The sequence below is a fragment of the Talpa occidentalis genome, unplaced genomic scaffold (genome assembly GCF_014898055.3).
Source record: "Talpa occidentalis isolate TD23 unplaced genomic scaffold, MPIMG_talOcc4v2.1 talOcc4.11, whole genome shotgun sequence".
Classification (NCBI taxonomy): domain Eukaryota; kingdom Metazoa; phylum Chordata; class Mammalia; order Eulipotyphla; family Talpidae; genus Talpa; species Talpa occidentalis.
The window spans coordinates 17,536,442-17,556,316 of NW_023601104.1; the positions used below are offsets into that span (position 1 = coordinate 17,536,442).

A 19,875-nucleotide genomic window follows, 5' to 3' on the forward strand; every position below is an offset into this window, starting at 1 on the left:
TGATGAACAAGAAAATCCAAGAGATAGTTTTGGTGTCTATTTTTCTGCTAATTTATTGGTGGGTAATTGCTGACAAGGACTAGAAAGCTAAGCTTAAATTTTTGAGGCATGAATGTTCTGCCATTGCTCATATGGCACCGTTTCAACAGTTGGACAATCGTGATGTTGAGAAAAAAAATTTCATGTCGACCTGAAATCTATCTCTCTATATCGTTCACCTACTGGAAAAGTAAAAACTTTTTATTTTGTATTGCTAAAAAAACTTTTTAAACCAAATGGAAAGTCTAACACTACTTTCCTCCAACAGGTTTCTACATATTTAAAAACAGTTAAGGTCTCCAGAATCTTCTAGGGGAAATACCTTTAAATATTCTGCTAATTGTTCAAGCAATACAGTTTTAGAGCCCTTAGTCATTGTGATTTTACTTGTGTCAGAACAATTCTGATTGCCTATACTCTTTTACAATGCAGAGTTCTAAAATTAGCATACTACACGATAATTGTCTAATTATCATAGAGTACATTCCAGTTGTTTATTTAAATAGACCAAGAATATAGATTTTTAAGTCAATAGCATTCTATTGACACATAGAAAACTTGCTATTAATAATGACTCCCAAATCTTTTCAGATACCTCTAAGTCAAGGCTTCATTATCCCGTATAGTATAAAAGTTATACTTTTTCCAAAATAACAGTTTGTCTTCTAATATCAACCCAGTTACTCTAGTCTGTTGTGAACTTTTGACTATCTACTATAATCATAATTCTTCCAAGGTTCTGATTTCTATATATCTAATAAGAAGAGCAAAGATATAGGAGAATGGTGTAACATCAAATGCATATCTGCAATTTCTCTTTTAAAAGTAGCATCTGCAAAACATTTGTTTATAAATCCAGCCATCTATATTTCTTCAGCTTGTTAAAAAATATAAAAGACCATTTTTTTAGGGCTTGCTGAAGATCAGTTATACAACTTTTATTACATTTCCATGGTTACTAAAACTAGCAATGTTAACACCCTCCACCACAATGGTGTAATGTTGTCACCCATCCCAAATTGACTCCTAGAGATCATAAGTTCCTATTCTAAGTACTTACAAACCATCCTTTGTAGAATTATTAAGGTTGGAAGAGATTTATATACCAGGATTATTAAAAACTAGGAAATATGTGAGTACTGATGTCAGTATTTATACAGGCATAATTTAAAATTTACAATAATGGTTAGACTTGAATATATAATTCAGACAAAATTTTATCAATTAAGATTACACAGATTTAAAACCTAATTAACAAGTTAAGAGATGAAATTCAGAATTTCTAGTCTGTAACTTCATTATATCTTCATTTAAGTAAAATGACAAGTCTATAGGATTGCTACTTGGCAGATACCTTCAGGAACATGCTGAAATTAATCATTCAAGACTTAATATGTTGATTGAAGAGAGACCTGCCCCCAGGGAGGAGGCCAGGACCAGCACACAGCCCCGGGCCACCCGGTAAGCTTGCGCAAAGCGGCGCGCTGGAAAAGCAGACGCGGATTGGGATCGGGATCGGGATCGGGATTGCACGGAAAGGCAGCGCAGAGCGGAAACGGGATCGCGTGGAAAAGCAGAGCGGTTGAAAAAGCAGTGCGGTTGAAAAGCAAACGCGGATCCGGATCGGATCGCAACTGCCCAGGTCCCCGTGCCTGCGACCTAGGCTTGCGGGGAGACACACAGAGGCCCTCACCGTGTGAGCAGGAACCGGGCGCCCAGGCACGGGGGCGGGATTCAAAAGGCGCCATTCCCTCGCCACTCAACTGGGCTACAGCCCGCGTCCTGGAACTGAGGGCTTTGGAACTGAGACTCGGGGCATGAAATTAGGGGCGTGCGTTCCCCACGACGGTGGGGCACAAGGCAGACACAGCACCCCAAAGCTGTTGAGGTGTACCCTACCATCCCCGCTCTGTTCCCTGTCCCACGGGGTGGATAATCAGCTCCCCAAGGGCTCTAGGAGAGATCTCTGGCACCACCTAGCAACTTGAAACCAGCAGAGGCTCCTGAAGGAGCTAGTGGCCAGCTGGGGAGTTAGCCCACTGCCGGGCCCCTTCCGACCAGTAGTCTGAGCCCACAGGGGGAGCGAGCACCCACAGCTGGGGCAGACCAGGCGCACAGAAGAGTGTGCCTGAGACCAGACGCGCAGGGAGTGTGTCCCACATCACCATTTTAGAACAGGGACATTTCTTCAGTAAAGACTACCTACAGAAGGCTTCCTCAGGAGCCAGAGGTGAGCGGGGGAAGTTCGCCCACGCCAGACCCCCTCTGGCCTGCAGTCCAAGCCCAGAGGGGGAGCAGGAACCCACCGCCGGGGCAGACCAGGCGCACAGGGGAGTGTGTCCCCACATCGGCATTTTAGAACAGGGACCTTTCTCCAGTAAAAACTGCTTGAAACTGACAGATGACTCCTGGAGGAACCAGAGGGGAGCAGAGAAGCTCACCCAAGATGCCGGCCAGTCCCAACTACACAGTGTCCCAACGCATACGGCAAATTAGAAAACAGACAGTAGGGAGGAGAAGAACCACACGCAACCTAGCTACTCCCCAGGGAAAAAACACACCACAAAAAGAAAACCAGCCCCCAGATTGCAACGACAGTAACTTGGAAGAACTTCTGAGCCTTCCAGAAAGAGAATTTAAAATTGCCGTGATTAAAAAACTGACAGAAGTCATAAAGGAAAACAATGATAAGGGAAAAATAATCAACGATCAGAAGAATGAAATTGAGTCCCTAAAGGGGGAAGTAAAAGAAATGCAGGAGATCAAAGAATTAATGGAAGAACTAAAGAATTCTGGGAAAAACAATGAAAGCAGAATAGATGAAATGGAAGAACGAATAAGTTCTCTTGAAGACACAGAAATAAAAAGAACCAAAACAGAAAAGGAAAGAGAAGTACGAAGGAAAAAGAACGAAGAAAGACTACGGGAACTATCTGACTCCATGAGGAAAGGAAATATAAGAGTTATAGGAATACCAGAAGGAGAGGAGAGAGAAGTAGGAACAGAGAAAATTTTCAAAGAGATAATTGAAGAGAACTTCCCAAATGTGAAGAAGGAGCTGAAAATTGATATACAAGAAGCAAGAAGAACACCAAACTTCCACGACGAAAGGAAAAATACAGCAAGACACATAATAGTAAAGCTCCCAAGAATCCAGGACAAGGAAAAAATAATGAAGCTGGCAAGAGGGAAGAAACAGATAACATTCAAAGGAAAGCCAATCAGGCTGACATCAGACTTCTCCGAAGAAACACTACGGGCAAGGAGAGAGTGGAGGGACATAGTCAACAGACTCCAAGAAAACAGATGCCAACCAAGAATACTCTATCCCGCAAAGCTCTCCTTCCTCTTTGAAGAAAGAATATGGACCTTCTCAGACAAACAGAAACTCTGGAATTTCATTACAACTAAACCCCCACTCCAAAAAATACTACAAGGAGTCCTAAAGCCAGAACCTCAGAGGGATGAATAACAATGAAAGAAGGCCAAAAAAAAAAAAAAGGTTATTAAAAGAATAAATAAATAAAATCAAAGGAAAGACAAACACAATGGCAAATACAGATGTTAACATATCAATATTAACTCTAAATGTAAATGGACTAAACTCTTCAATAAAAAGACACAGAGTTGCAGCCTGGATTAAGAAACAAAATCCAACCTTTTGCTATCTCCAGGAAACACATTTAGCTACAAAAGATAAAAATAGGCTCAAAGTTAAAGGATGGAAAACAATCCTACAAGCAAATGGACCAAAAAAGAAAGCAGGAACAGCTATACTTATATCAGATAAAACAGATTTCAAACTCAGAAAGATAAAAAGAGACCCCAATGGTCACTACATTATGATCAAGGGGACAATACTTCAAGAAGAAATAACACTCATTAACATATACTCACCAAACGAAGGAGCACCAAAATATATCAGACAACTGTTGTCCTCTCTGAAAACAGACATCAGAGAAAACACATATGTAGTGGGAGACTTCAACACACCACTATCAACAATGGATAGATCAACAAGACAAAAAATAAGTAAAGAAACCAAAGCTCTAAATAAGGACCTAGAGCAATTGGGCTTAACAGACATCTATAGAACACTAAACCCCAAAAAAACGGAGTACACATTTTTCTCAAGCACACACGGATCATTCTCCAGGATCGATCACATACTGGGGCACAAGACAAACATCAACAGATACACCAAGATTGAAATCATATCAACCATCTTTTCTGACCATGAAGGCATCAAACTAGAAATAAACCATAAAAAGAAGGCAAAGAACTTTCCTACCTCATGGAGATTAAAAACCACACTACTGGAAGACCACTGGACTAATGAGGAGATCAAAGAAGAAATTAAAAAATTCTTTGAATTGAACGACAAGGAGGACACCAATATCCTAAATGTATGGGATGCAGCAAAAGCAGTAATAAGAGGAAAATATATAGCAATAGAAGCTCACATCAAGAAACAAGAAAGAACTCAAAGAAACAACCTAATCTCGAAGCTCAAAGATCTAGAAAAAGAACAACAAAAAACCCCCAAAACCAGTAGAAGAAAAGAAATAATAAAAACCAAAGCAGAAATAAATGAAATTGAAACTAAAAAAACAATCCAAAAGATCAATGAAACCAAGAGCTGGTTCTTTGAAAAAATCAATAAAATAGACAAACCCCTAGCCAGGCTCACAAAGGAAAAAAGGGAGAAAGCACAAATAAACATATCATCAATGAAAGAGGAGAAATCACAACGGACACAGCAGAAATCAAAAGAATAATCAGTAACTACTATGAACAGTTATATGGAAACAAGTTTAACAATCTAGAGGAGATGGACAAATTCCTACAACTCTACAATCACCCAAAGCTAGATAAAGAAGAAATAGAACACCTAAACAGACCAATTACAAGCAGCAAAATTGAAATGGTAATCAAAAACCTCCCCAAAAACAAAAGCCCAGGACCTGATGGATTTACAAATGAATTCTACCAAACATTCAGAGACGAATTAGTGCCTATCCTTCACAAACTCTTCCAAAAAATTGAGAAGGAAGGGACAATACAAACACGTTCTATGAAGCCAACATTACACTAATACCAAAACCGAACAAGGACAACACAAAAAAGGAAAACTACAGGCCAATCTCCCTAATGAACACTGATGCAAAAATCCTCAATAAAATTTTAGCTATCAGAATCCAACAATGTATCCATAAGATAATTCACCACGACCAAGTAGGATTCATTCCAGGGACACAAGGATGGTTTAACATCCGAAAATCAATCAACGTTATCCAGCACATCAACAAAAAGAAATATAGGGCCTCCCCGGTGGCGCAGTGGTTGAGCGCTGGGTTGCGAAGCTGCCCGCGGCCTCTGCAGCGCCGGTTTGATCCCCGGCCACCGGAGGAGGGTCCCACATGGCGCGCAGACCTCTCCTGCCGCCCGCTGCTCCCCTCAGCAGTGTACTTCGGTCCTTCTGCCTGCTCTGCTCCCCGCTTTGGCTCTGGTGAATTCTCTCACCCTCCTGCGGTTCTGACTGTACCCAGTGCATGTATAAACAAAACAAACAAACAAACAAATAAATAAATAAAAAAAACATGCCTCTATTAAAAAAAAAAAAAAAAAAGAAATATAAAAACCATATGATAATATCAATAGATGCTGAGAAAGCTTTCGACAAAGTGCAACACCCATTCATGATAAAAGCCCTTGAAATTCTTGGGATACAAGGAACATACCTCAACATCATAAAGGCCATCTATGACAAGCCAACAGCCAGTATAATTCTCAATGGTGAAAAGCTGAAAGCAATTCCATTAAGATCTGGAACAAGACAAGGATGTCCACTCTCACCACTGCTTTTCAATATAATACTGGAAGTCCTAGCCAGAGCAATAAGACAAGAGAAAGACATCCAAGGAATCCAAATAGGAAAAGAAGAAGTCAAACTATCACTATTTGCAGATGATATGATATTATACATAGAGAACCCCAAAAACTCCACAGAAAAACTAATTCAACTCATCAGTCAGTTCAGTAAAGTGGCAGGATACAAAATCAACACGCAAAAGTCAGTAGCCTTCCTATACACAAACAATAAATCTGAAGAAGAAGAAATCAAAAAAACCATCCCTTTTGTTATTGAAACAAAAAAAATCAAATATTTGGGAATAATCTAACAAAAGAGGTAAAGGACCTATACAAAGAAAACTATAAAACACTGTTAAAAGAAATAGAAGAAGACTCAAAGAAATGGAAAGACATCCCCTGCTCATGGATTGGAAGAATAAACATTATTAAAATGGCCATCCTACCAAAAGCAATATACAGATTCAGTGCTATTCCAATCAAAATTTCAATGTCATTCTTCAAAGAAATAGAACAATTATTGATGAAATTCATATGGAATCACCAAAAACCCCGAATAGCCAAAGCTCTACTGAAAAAAAAAGAAGGAAATGGAGGCATCACACTCCCAGACTTCAAACTATACTACAAAGCCATAATCATCAAAACTGCATGGTATTGGAACAAGAACAGACATACAGACCAATGGAATCGAATAGAAAATCCAGAAATAAACCCACAGATTTATGGTCAACTAATCTTTGACAAAGGAGCAAAGACTATGCAATGGAGCAAAGAAAGTTTGTTCAATAAATGGTGCTGGGAAAACTGGGTCGCTACATGCAAAAGAATGAAGCTTGACCACTACCTCACGCTATACACAAAAATCAACTCAAAATGGATTAAAGAACTAGACATAAGACCTGAAACCATAAAATATATAGAAGGAAATATAGGCGAAACACTACGTGATTTGCACATCAAAGACATCTTTACAGACACATCACCCAAAGCAGTGATAGTGAAGGCAAAGATAAACAGCTGGGACTACATCAAATTAAAGAGCTTCTGCACAGCAAAAGAGACAATAACAAAAACAAAGGGAAACCCCACCAACTGGGAGAACATTTTTGCACCCAACACTAATGATAAAGGACTGATCACAAAAATCTGCAAAGAGCTGACGAGACTCAACAACAACAAAGAAAATAATCCAGTCAAAAAATGGGCAGAAGAGCTAAAAAGAAACTTCTCTGAAGAGGAAATGAAAATGGCCAACAGGCATATGAAAAAATGTTCAACATCACTTGTCATCAGGGAAATGCAAATCAAAACTACCATGAGATACCATCTTACACCAGTGAGAATGGCACATATTAAAAAAACTAGCAACAACAAATGTTGGCGAGGGTGTGGAGAAAAAGGAACTCTTCTGCACTGTTGGTGGGAGTGCAAACTGGTCCAACCACTATGGAACGCTGTGTGGAGATTTCTGGACCTACTAAACATAGAACTTCCATATGATCCAGCAATTCCACTCCTAGGTATTTACCCAAAAGACACAGAAACATCAATTCCAAAGAGCACCTGCACCCCTATGTTTATAGCAGCACTGTTTACAATAGCTAAGCTTTGTAAACAACCCAAATGCCCAAAAATAGATGACTGGATCAAGAAGATGTGGTACATATATACCATGGAATATTACTCAGCATTCAAAAAAGATAAACACATGCAATTTGCAGCAACATGGATGGCGCTGGAAGGGATCATGCTCAGCGAAATAAGCCAAAAAGAAAAAGGAAAATACCGGATGGTCTAACTCATAACAGGAATCTAGAAAACTTAAATAAGGGACCAGGAAAATGAATAACTTTAAGAAAGTGAAAATCAAAATTAACAAAAAACTATGAACCAGAGACACTTTTAGGGGGGCGGGGGCGGGAGGGGAGGGATTGGGGTCAGAATGGGGGGCTGCAATTGTATGGGGAATATAACAATAAAATTTATTATTTAAAAAAAAAATAAAAAAAAAATAAAAATACAGACACATCTTAAAAAAAAAAAAAAAAGACTTAATATGTTTACATACTGTCAGTTATTCCATGGCGTATGAGATAGGGGCAGATCAAACCTTGCTGATACTTCCTTGAAGTTTTCCCTGCACCTTAGACTGATGCTAACTGAGATAAGCCATGTATGAATGTCAACTCAGGGACAGTGCCAAAAGTGTGAGGAAAAGATAAATGCTAAGTTTTCTTCTAATTAGAAATAAGGATGTCTTCAGAAAAAAAGACACTTTTTAATATTAACATCCTCAATAAATCTTTAGATTATTAAATTTTTTATAAAATATGTATCAAGACTGTATTAACCAGCATTGCCTATGTGAAGCTATTCAACTAAATTTTATTATAAATTAAAGCAGTAAGAACATGCTTTCATAATTACTATACTCCAAACCTTTGCTGTCAGTTTTGGTAATCCTGAGTCTTCTCTGGATGCAGACATTGCATATGCTCTTGGGTTTTTCAAAATTTTCATTACATTGAAGTTTATGGCTAAAAGAGAAAAAAAAATTCTTAAATTCTTCTTTTTCTTCCACAAAAAGGTATGAAACCCCATTCTTTTTCCTAGAAATACACCCTAATCTTGGAGCGAGGCAAAGAAGGATGGGAGAAGGTTAAGATATAGTTACAGTTTGCCACAGTTAGAGGAAATGAATATTTTCTCTCATTTTTACTTAGTAGGGATTTAGATTTTATAAAATTCATTCACCTATATTATCTCATGTTATCCTCACCATTCTTTGAGCTACATAGCATTTCCTTCAGTTTATAGATGACAAAACTAAAGTACAAGAAATTCTATGACTTGTTGTAAGCCATCATTTCTTAATCACAGAGGGAGAGGACATAGACTTATGTCTTTGGCTTCTTTCTATGACCCTCTAGTTAAATGCAATAGAAGACCTGCACAAGTTAAATGCTTGTTGACCTTAACCTTTTCTCTTTGGGTGATAAGACACCTAGATAAGGAAAGACTTGGTAATATTTCTCTGCCAATGGCATGGATATGCATGAGGGTACCCAGGAAACCTTTCCATATCTTTTTTTTAAAGGTACCACTGATTTTATGTTTTGCTTATAAATGTATAAAATAAACTTACATTTATCTTAATCAGCATACATGATTAACACTAAAATATATTAGAGTGTTTTTGAATTAAAATAATAGCTTTAACACATACATTATTTTCATACTCGCCAGTATCCAGTAAAAATTATTATTATTATTATTTTTTATCTTAAAGAAAAGGACCAACCAAGTCAACCACATCAATCAACCTAAAAGCACAAGCTAATTATTAAGGTTATCTTAACAGAGCAGAGAAGAAAAGATAATCTGGGAGGTTTATATCAGATTTGGGCACTGATTATTAGTAGCAGTTATCAGGCAGATTAATCAGATCCACAGGCTGTGATGTTAATTACAAATTTCTGAAGAATTGGGAAGTCATTTGGATTGATTTTTGATGTTAGACATTAAAAGATATTAGATATTAGCCTGAAAAACTAAAGGTAAAAGGCATTTATGTTTTGGCAGAGATTAAAATTGATTGGCAAGAATCTGCATTTTAAAGTTTTGAGTGGAGCCAAGGTTATATTTAGTTGGAGTTAGAGTAGGCAAGGAAGGTGATAAACCATACAATTTCTATTTTTTATTTTCTCAAAACCATACAAATTTTTTGGAGGATAATATGGCAATATCTACCAAAAAACAGACATACTTCCCTTTGACACAGGAATCCCTCTCCTGAGAATATATCCTATACAATCTTCTATATAAATATGAAAGAACATGCATACATGATTATTGATCATCAAATAATTTATAAAATTTAAATATTATAAACTAGTCATGCATGGAAGTCAGTATTAGTTGAATAAATTGAGGCACCCTCATCTGATGGAATATTATGCAACTGTAAAAAGAAATGAAGAAGGTTTCCACATTGATGTGAGGAAATCTACAGGTCATATCAGTAAGTAATGAAAGCAAGGTACAGAACAGTATATACATTATAATAGTTCACTCAATGTATAGTATGTTACCTTTAGTGTAAAAGGCAGTGAATAAGAATATCTATTTTTTTTGCCTTCATTTATATAAGAAACCTAGGAAAAATACATAAGAAATGAACAAAATATTGTCTTTGGAAAAAATAATTAAAATAAAACTTTCAATTTTGCATCATACTTAAATGAAAAGTGATGTTAACACTACTTCATGTCTACTAATAGCTGATCCTTTTCTAGCACAAGGAAGGAAACAGAAATCCAGATCCAAGAAACCCTGAGAGTTCCAAATAAGATGATCCCAAAGAGACCCACATCAAGACACATTATAATAAAATTATCAAAAATTAAAGATAAGGAGAGAAAAACAGCAAGAGAAAATAGCTTTCTATACACAAGGGAACCACCATAGGGCTATCAGCAGAGTTTTCAACAGAAACTTTACAAGTCAGAGGCTATCTTTTAAGATAGCCTTAATAACTAGCTTATGCTTTTAGATTGATTGATGTGGTTAAATCATGTGGTTCTTTTCTTTAAGATATGGGAAAGTTTTCTAGGTACCTTCATGTATATTCATACCATTAGCAAGGAAAAATTACTAAGTCTTTCCTTATCTGGGTGTCCTGTTATAGTTTCACAATCAGACGAAATGAATATTCAAAGTGCTGGGAAAACAAACAAACTGCTAACTAAGAATATTGTATTCTGTAAAGTAATCTTTCCAATTGAAGGAAAGGTAGTTTTCCAGCCAAACAGAAGCTGAAGGAGTTCATCACCATTTGACCTTACAAGAGATTTCTTTAGTTGGAAAGAAAGGACACTAAAAAGTAATAGGAAAACACCTAACAGTATAAATCTCACCAGTAATTACAAACATATAGTAAAACCTAGAATTACCTAATGTTATAAAGGTAATGAGTTAATAATCACTTATAAATCTCATATGAAAGAAAGCTAAAAGACTAAAGAAAATTGCCGCGGACCAGCCCAGCAGCGGCGGGGAGATCCAGGCAATCTCAGGGATTGAGCAAGAACGAGCACGAGGTGGTCGAAGGATTCGGGCGAAAGAGAAAGAAAGAAATGACACACAGACACTGTCATTTCTTTCTGTCATTTCTTTCTTTCTCTTTCGCCCGAATCCTTCGACCACCTCGTGCTCGTTCTCGCTCAATCCTGAGATTGCCTCGATCTCCCCGCCGCTGCTGGGCTTGTCTGCGGCAGGTGGCGCCCAACGTGGGGCTCGAACCTCAAAAAGTGGGGTTCGGAGAAGCTGGAAGAATAGACTCTTAGCTTTGTGTGAGTGCTTGAATGTATGTGTGAGTGATTGTGGTTGAGTTCCAAGGCTTTTCGTAAGCTGCGGAGCCTGTGTGGGCTCGTAACTGCAGTTCCGCGGCAGAAAATAGCTACGATAAGATGTTAATAGATACACAAGATAAAAAGAGATATAAAAAATATTAAAAATGTAGCACTTTAGAATGCATTTATTTGAACATGTTATTATCAATTTATAATATGTTGATTTATATGTTTTATGTATGCCTCATGAAAATCCCAAAGCAAAAACTTATACTAGATACTCAAAAGATAAATATAAAGAAATCTAAACATATCACCACAAAAAAATTCATCAAATCAGAAAGAAAGAAGACTAAGAGAGAAGAAAGGCACAAAAGAATTCCAAAAAAGGGATTAGAAAACATTGAACAAAATGGCAATAAGTACAAAACTATCAATAATTACTTTATTCTTCTTCTTATTATATTTTCCCCTTGTTGAGGGATCATTGATTTATTAATGATTGCTTTAAAAGCAAGTATACTAAATTCTCCAATCAAAAGACATAAAATGGCTGAATTAATAACAAAATAAAACCCAACTATACATTGCTTATAAGAAACCAATTTGACATTAGGGATACACAAATAATGAAATTGAAGTTGTTCCATGCAAATGGAAGCCAAAGGATGCTGGGGAGCTATATTTATAGTCACAAAATAGACTTCAAGGCAAAGACTGTAATAATAGAGAATAAAATAATAATAGATAATAATAAATAATAATAATAGATAATAAAAGGTAATTATATACTGATTAAGGGGTCAATACAACAAGAAGATGTGATACTTTTAAATATGTATGCACTCAAAGTAGGAACACCTAGATATATAAAGCAAAAATTAACACCCCTAAAGGAAGAAATGGACAGCAACAATATTATAGTAGAGGATTTTAACACTTCATTTTCATCAATGGGTAGCTCATCCATACAGAGAATCAATAAAGAAACACTGGTTTAAATTCTATGATAGAGCAGATGGACTTAATAGACATATACTGAAAATTCCACCTAAATGCAGAGAATTCACATTCTTTCCAAGCTCACAAGGAACATTCTCTAGGACAGTTCATATGTTAAGGCACAAAAACAAGTTTTAAAAAATTTAAGAAGACTGCTATATCAAGCATCTTATCCAACCACAGTGGTATAAGACTAGAAATCCATTACAATAAGAAAACTGGAAATGTCGCAAATCTGTAGCAATTAAACAATATGCTACTCAAGAGTCAAATGATTGAAGGAAAAAAAAGCAAGAGAGAAAAAAATTTTGAGGCAAAAGAAAATGAAATAGAGTATATTAAAATATACATAATGCAGCAAAAGCAGTTCTGAGCAAGTCATTCATAATGATAAAATGCCTCATTTTAGAAAGGTATCAAATGAGCAGCCTAATCTTACACCTCTATGATGTAGAAAAAGAAAAATAAACTAAGCTCAAAGGTAGTACAAGGAAGGAAATAACAAAGATCAGAGGAGAAATTAATGAGCTGGAGAACTGTGAAAATAGAATGAAACAAAAAACTTTTTAAAAATAAGTTAAAACAGATGAATCTTGAGCTAGACTCACAAAGAAACAAAAGAGGATTCAAGTAAATAAAATTGGAAATGAAGAGGAAAACATAACTAATACCACAGGAATGCAAACACTCATAAGAGACAACTACAAACAATTATTTTCAATAAATTGGGTAAGTTAGAAGAAATAAATTCTTAAAAATATATAATCTACCAAAACTGAACCAAGAAGAAATAGGTAGAATGGCCAATATTAAACAAGGAAATGGAAGTTGAAATAAAAAATTTTATATGTTTTTTTATTTTTGTTTTTCCAATAAAAGAAAATCCAAGCCCAGACCAGATGAATTTTACTAAACATTCTATGATGAATCAATGGCATTTTTTTTTAAATTTCCAAAAGAAGAATACTTATATACTCATCTTATGAGGCTAACATCACTCTGATACCAAATCCAGACAAAGATACCACAAGAAGACAATAAGCTAATATCCTTGATGAACATAAATTTAAAAAAGAAATTCCTCAACAACACACTAGCAAGCTGACTTGAACAACATATTGAAAAGATTACATAACATGATCAAGTGAGATTTAGCCTTGGGATGCAAGACTATTTTTACATATGCAAATCAAGGTAGGCATAGAAAGATATTTCCTCAACACAATAAATAAATAAAGCCTGCTATGAACAACCTACAGCTAACATCATAGACAACAGGAAACACCAAAAACTTTTTCCTCTAATATTAATCCAGTACAAGGTAAGGATGCCCATTGTTGTCACTACTATTCAACATAGTACTGGAAGTACTAGTAAGAGAAATCAGATAAACAAAAGAAATAAAAGGTATCAAACTTGGAAAGAAAGACATAAAATTATTTCTCTTTGCAGAATCATATAAATGATTTTATTTATGGAAAACCCTAAATAATCCATAAATAAAACTATTAAAACTAATAATGGATTTAGAAATGTGGCAGAATCAGTATGCAAAATCAGTTGCATTTCTTTATACCAACTTTTTGGCCAGCAGTTTTTTTAATTTTTTTACCCAATAATATATATTAATGTACTCCACAATCTCTTCTTCTCTACCATCTAGCCCTATATTTTCTTCTTGTTTATGGTTCTGTTTTATTTTCTAGATTAGCTATATTAGAAAAGAAGTCAAGGAAACAATCCCATATATGAGAGCATAAAAAAGAATAAAATATTTAGGAATATGTTCATCAAGGGGTAAAAGATTTGCACACATCAGTGAAAGATACTGAATATGCAATATATGGAAAGTTATCCCACATTCATGGATTGGAAGACTGCTGCTAAAATATCCATACTAAACAAAGCAATATACAGATCCAGTAATTCCTATCAAAATCCAAATGACATTTTTTACAGAAATAGACAAACAATTCTAAAATTCTTTTTTTTTTAAAGATTCATTTATTTATTTATTTATTTATTTATTTATTTATTTATTTATTTATTTATTTATTTATTTATTTATTTATACAAGCACTGGGTATAGTCAGAAACGTGGGAGGGTGACAGAATTCACCAGAGCCAGCGCGGGGAGCAGAACAGGCAGACTTACAAAGTACAATGCTGAGGGGAGCAGCGGGCATGGCAGGAGAGGTCTGCGTGCCATGTGGGACCCTCGCTGGTGGCCAGGGATTGAACCAGCACTGCAGAGGCTGCGGGCTGCTTTGCAGCCCTGCGCTCAATGCCTGCACCACCGGGGAGGCCCTCTAAAATTCTTATGGAAATCTAGAAAACTTAAATAAGGGACCAGGAAAATGAATACAAGAAAGTGAAAATCAAAATCAACAAAAAACTATGAACCAGAGACACTTTTTGGGGGGTGGAGGGCGGGAGGGGAAGGATTGGGGTCAGAATGGGGCGTTTGCAATTGTATGGGGGAATATAAAAATAAAATTTAATATTTAAAAAAAAAAATAAAATTCTTATGGAACCATAAAAGATCTCAAATAGCCAAAGCAATCTTGAAGAAAAAAGTTGGAAGCATTACACATCATGATATCAAATTATATTACAAAGCTTATAGTAATTAAAACAGTATGATTCTGGCATAAAAACAGACATATAGGCGTATGTAACAGAACAGAGAATCCAGAAATAAACCCAATCATACATTTTTTCACACGCAAACCATGAAAACACAATTGGGAAAAGATACTCTCTTCAATAAATGATTTTGGTTTTCTATACCATTTGTGGCTATACACATACAAAAGGATGAAATTGGGCCTTTATTTTTCTACCACATATGAATGCCAACTGAAAATAAAGACTTAAATGTAAGATCTGAAACTGTTAAATCTCCTGGAGGAAAAGGAAAAAATTCTCCTTAACACTGACCTTGGGATTTTGTTTTGTACATAACAATAAAAACTCAGCAGCAAAAGCAAAAATAAACAATGAGGACTACATCAAACTGAAAAGCTTCTGCATAGCACAGGAAACAATCAACAGAATGAAAAGGGAGCCTATGACTTTGTGGTCAATATTAGCAGGCCAGTTATCTGATAAGGGACTAATTTCCAAGATGTATAAGGAACTCATACAACTCAATAGCAAAATAAAACAACCAACCTAATTAAAAAATGGGCAAGGTATCTGCATAGATATTTTTCCAAAGAAGATATAAAAATGGTCAATAGGTATACGAAGAGGTGCTCAACAACACCAATCATTAGGAAATGTAAATCAAAGCCATGAGGTATCACTTCATACTTGTTAGGATAGCTATTATAAAAAAAACAAATGTTGGCGAGGATATGGGAAAAAAGGGACATCTTGTACACTGTTGGTGGGTGTGTAAATTGGTACAGCTGCTATGGAAAGCAGGATAGAGGTTCCCCAAAAAATTAAAAATAGAACTATCATATCATCCAGCAATCTCCCTTCTGTATATATACGCAAAGGAAATAAAATCATTATCTCAAAGAGATATCTGTGCTCAGATACCTGTACACAGTTTGAGTGGATTTGTCATAACCAAAAAAATTTTGACTACACCAGTTACATTAACTCCTCATTTTCTCAAGGGTAGTTTGCTCATTATTGCATTATTCATGATAGTCAAGATACGGAAACAATATAAATATCTGTCAACAGATGAATAGATAAATTGTGGTGTATATATATACAGTGAACTATTATTCAGCCTTGAACAGCCATCTTAAACAAGGACATCTTATTCATCACAGTTTTCAGTGACCACAGATGAAAAAAAGAATAATTTCTGTGAAGATTTCAACTCTACTTGACACTAGGGTCAGATGAAGCTCTCTTTTTTCAGGAGGCCTTTTAAAGAAAGTATTCCATAGAATAATTGATTAAAGGTTTTGAGAATATTTTTACCAGAAAGAAGATTAACAACCTTAAAAAAGAAGTAATCCTAGGTAATATGCTGAACACAAATAATAGCACACAAAAGCATACAAATAATAGCACACAAATAATAACTCAAGCATTTTAAAGGATCCTGTTATTACATAATCAAACCACTCCAACAAAAAATAACCCACTGATGGATTGAGAAAGTAAATGTGGAAAATAAAACAGACCCATAAATAAATGAGAAGAAAATATAGGGGTATATGGTAGAGAAGGTTACACAAGAAGAGATTATGGAGTGCATTAATATATTTTATTGGGTAAAAAACTAAAAGTCTTGCTAGCCAAAGAAGCACCACAAAAGAAAAAATCAAGAAAATAATTTATAATAGAATTACAGATAAAAGAAAAATCCTAGCAGGAAACTGGGCGAAGGACATGAGAAGTAATTCACAAAATGGAACTGGAAGGTAATCATTTGAAAGAGTTTGACTTCCTTAGTCACCAAAGAAATGAAAACACTACTGATGTGCCCTTTTTTATTTTCATAAAAAAGGAAAAATAATATGTGTTGTTACTGAGAATGACATGTAATCTCATGTGATAATAATGGGCGATAGTCTTTCCTATCATTTGTCAAATTCCCCATATTTAGGGACATATGTCTTTTAATGAGGGGGCAACAGTCTATGTATCTTGGTTTCCAACTTTCCAACTTCTTCCTCACTGGTCTGGAAGGGAGGACTCAATACCTTGCTCCTAAGGAATTTTCTTGAATCCTCAACATTCCATCCTCACCATCTTCTAGAGGTTAGAGGTGGGCTAAAGTACAGCAAGGTGGTCTCTTTAGAACATTCATAAAAACATCAGTCTTTATGATCTCAGAGGAAGCCAAGTCTGAAATAGTCTCTTTTTAATGTACCCTGACACAGTCTGAGTGGATTTCTGTTATGACCAAAAGAGCTTGACTAAACCACTTATGTTACTCCCTCTGTCTCTCAAGGGTGGTTTAGTCTGGTTGGGGCCTATAAGCAAAAACATCTATGTATTAATTTTATCACTCATCTTATCCATATTCATTCATTTCACAAATATCCACTGAGTTTCAAGTACAAAGAAAAGGAAGACAGGGAACACTGTGCAGGGGGGAGGGGATAAGTCTTAGACATATTCTCATATAATTGTAATGCAATATGATAGTGCTAAAGTAAAACAAAAGGTGGAAGTGCCACAAGAACCCAGCAATCCTCTCTGTTGCAGACCAATTGGAAATTGCAACAAACTGGGAAAATATTTTTTGTTTCTCTCCTAACTGAATACCTACAGTCACCTTATACCAGATGAGCCTTACGCTCATTCTACCACTCAAAATATATAGAGACTGGTATAAAGAAACTGTAGTACAAAGATGTCTTTTAAACTGCTCTTCTATGACTATAATAGTTTAGGTTTTAGATCCAAGATTTAAAATATAAGATAATAATATGTATTAAAGTGTTATTTTCCTTAAATCTTTCACTTCACTTTATTTTCTTGCTGTCTGTTATACCTCCTCTATAGTTATTTTGACAGAATGCTTTTTATTTATTGGAACATTCATTTGTAGGGTCAGTGTTTTACATGTAATTCTATTATAAATTATTTTCTTGATTTTTCAGGTCAGGCTTCCTATTTTTCTTTGGAAAAAAATTTTTCTTTGAAAAATAGGAGAGCTGAACTCATAATAAATGTTTCGCCAATGGACGAGAACTCAGAACCAGGCACTTCTTGTAAAAGTATTTAAGCTCCCTCTGCAGGTACCCCTTAAGACAATTCCACTTAGAGTTTGGGAGGCTTCTTATTTAGGTCAGGTCCTCTCCTCTCCTCTTTGCTAGAAGAATGGACATAATTCCCTCTTGACCAAGACTTTAAAGCTACCCATGTCAACTCAACCTGTGTTCCCAAAGCAGAGCAGTTTATTAGTTAAGCACAAAATTGACTGGAGCAGTGACTTTCCTTTTAGTGTGCCATCATTAAGTATGATGTCCTGCAGGTTAGTTGGAGTGATTTTATATCAAATTAATGAAATTTTCCTATTAGTTTTAGGCCTTGGAGTTGGATAGATATAAACTTGAATTAAGGCAGACCAGCAAAGAACTATGTATCAGAATTGAACTTTCTGATCAATCCATTTTTATCAGCTTGTGCTTGTCTTTATGCCCATGGTCAGCATAGTGCAATGTTATAGACACAACCCTGGCTGTATTTATTATGTCGACAAAGTTCATTATGCTCAATATGATGTCTCTTATTTTAAATTGTGTGAATTAAGGCATAAGGGGACAGATTAATCTACCTATATTAAGTGGGAAAAAAAACCACAAATGTGATTCTCAAATCTAAATCTGCTATTTTCCACTTACTCATTTATTCATGCATTCCTTCTGGAACTATTTTTGGTAGATTTATATGAAAAAACACTGCAAGATTCAAGAGAAGGAAAGGATACAGTTTCTGGCTTCAACAGTCAATCATAATGAAATAAGGTGATACCACATGTACAGGTCCTATTTGTGGAAACTTCAACATTCGTTATGAAGATAATATGAGATAATGAGGCAAATACATTGTGTCAAAAATAAAACTTTGGGATGAGAGCGAGACTGTGGGATGAGGCTGAAGGAGAAGCCTTACTTCTCTCTCAGATTTGCAGGACTTCAGACATGGAAAAAGAATTCATGGCAATGCAGTGTATACATAGGGGTGAGGTTGGGTAACAAGGCATTTGGGCAGAACCATGAAAAGACCACCCTGGCTGCAGCAGAGTTACTACAGGGAATGTCTTAAGAAAATGAAGAAGAAAAAGAGCAAAGGAGGTTAGGATGGAATGGTTATTCTTGTGTAGGCATATTTTTACTGTGTCTGTCAGGAAATAATGCATTGAACTCAAATCTTTGAGAATGATTGAAATAATTGGTAGGTAATTAGGAGCTCATTTAAATACTATAGTTGCTTAACAAATGATGTGAGTGATGTGGTTTTATCCCTTAAGTCATAAAGTTGTTAATGAGTCTAATTATTTAAAATAATCATAAATTTCATTTCCCCATGGATTGTTTGTAGAGGAGAAAGGTAACATGATAGCCTATTGAAAGTTGAAGGCAATATGTCTCTTTTACTTATTGTCATCCAATAATTTTTAAATGTTGCCAAGGGCTTCCAACTTTTTGTTAGCTGAGTGCAGGCTTTTGTAATAGACAGGAATGGACCAACCCACCAATGCAAAAACAATAGAGAAAAGAGGAGCCAAGAAATGCATAGTCACCTGTTACCATAGAAGAATAAAAGTGGAATGCTATAATTAAAAAATAAAACCTTGAAATATTAACTCAAAGTGGTAAAGGAGTGAGGTTTTGGTGAGGTTAGTGTTAAGTATGACTTATATGAAATACATATGTTTCTTTCACAATGTGGGTGGGGGGGTCAAATGTAGTGGGGAGAAAACTTTTGCAAGAACTCATTGTGTTTTCCTCTTCGTGTAAATGTTAAATGGAGGGTGCTGTGGTTCACCCATATCATTTCCTCTTTGTTTGGAACCATTGTGCTCTAATGGGAAAAATGTTAGCAGAAGTCCTAGTGACGCAGTGTCAGTTCCCCACCCTTTCACCAAAATCTTTCCATCAGAATGTTTACTGTAAGTTAGAATTCT

General features: G+C 35.7%; 1 protein-coding gene across 4 annotated transcripts in view; it reads right to left on the reverse strand.

Annotated features, from left to right (window-relative positions):
- The window catches only part of FAM227B (family with sequence similarity 227 member B), a 160,665-nt gene that overhangs the window by 24,738 nt on the left and 116,052 nt on the right, over positions 1 to 19,875 (reverse strand). For all 4 annotated transcript variants that reach the window (XM_054701356.1, XM_054701361.1, XM_054701350.1 and 1 more), the window contains one exon: positions 8,353 to 8,450. In XM_054701356.1, coding sequence (XP_054557331.1) covers positions 8,353 to 8,450 — 98 coding nt within the window. The remainder of the gene's footprint in view (positions 1 to 8,352; positions 8,451 to 19,875) is intronic.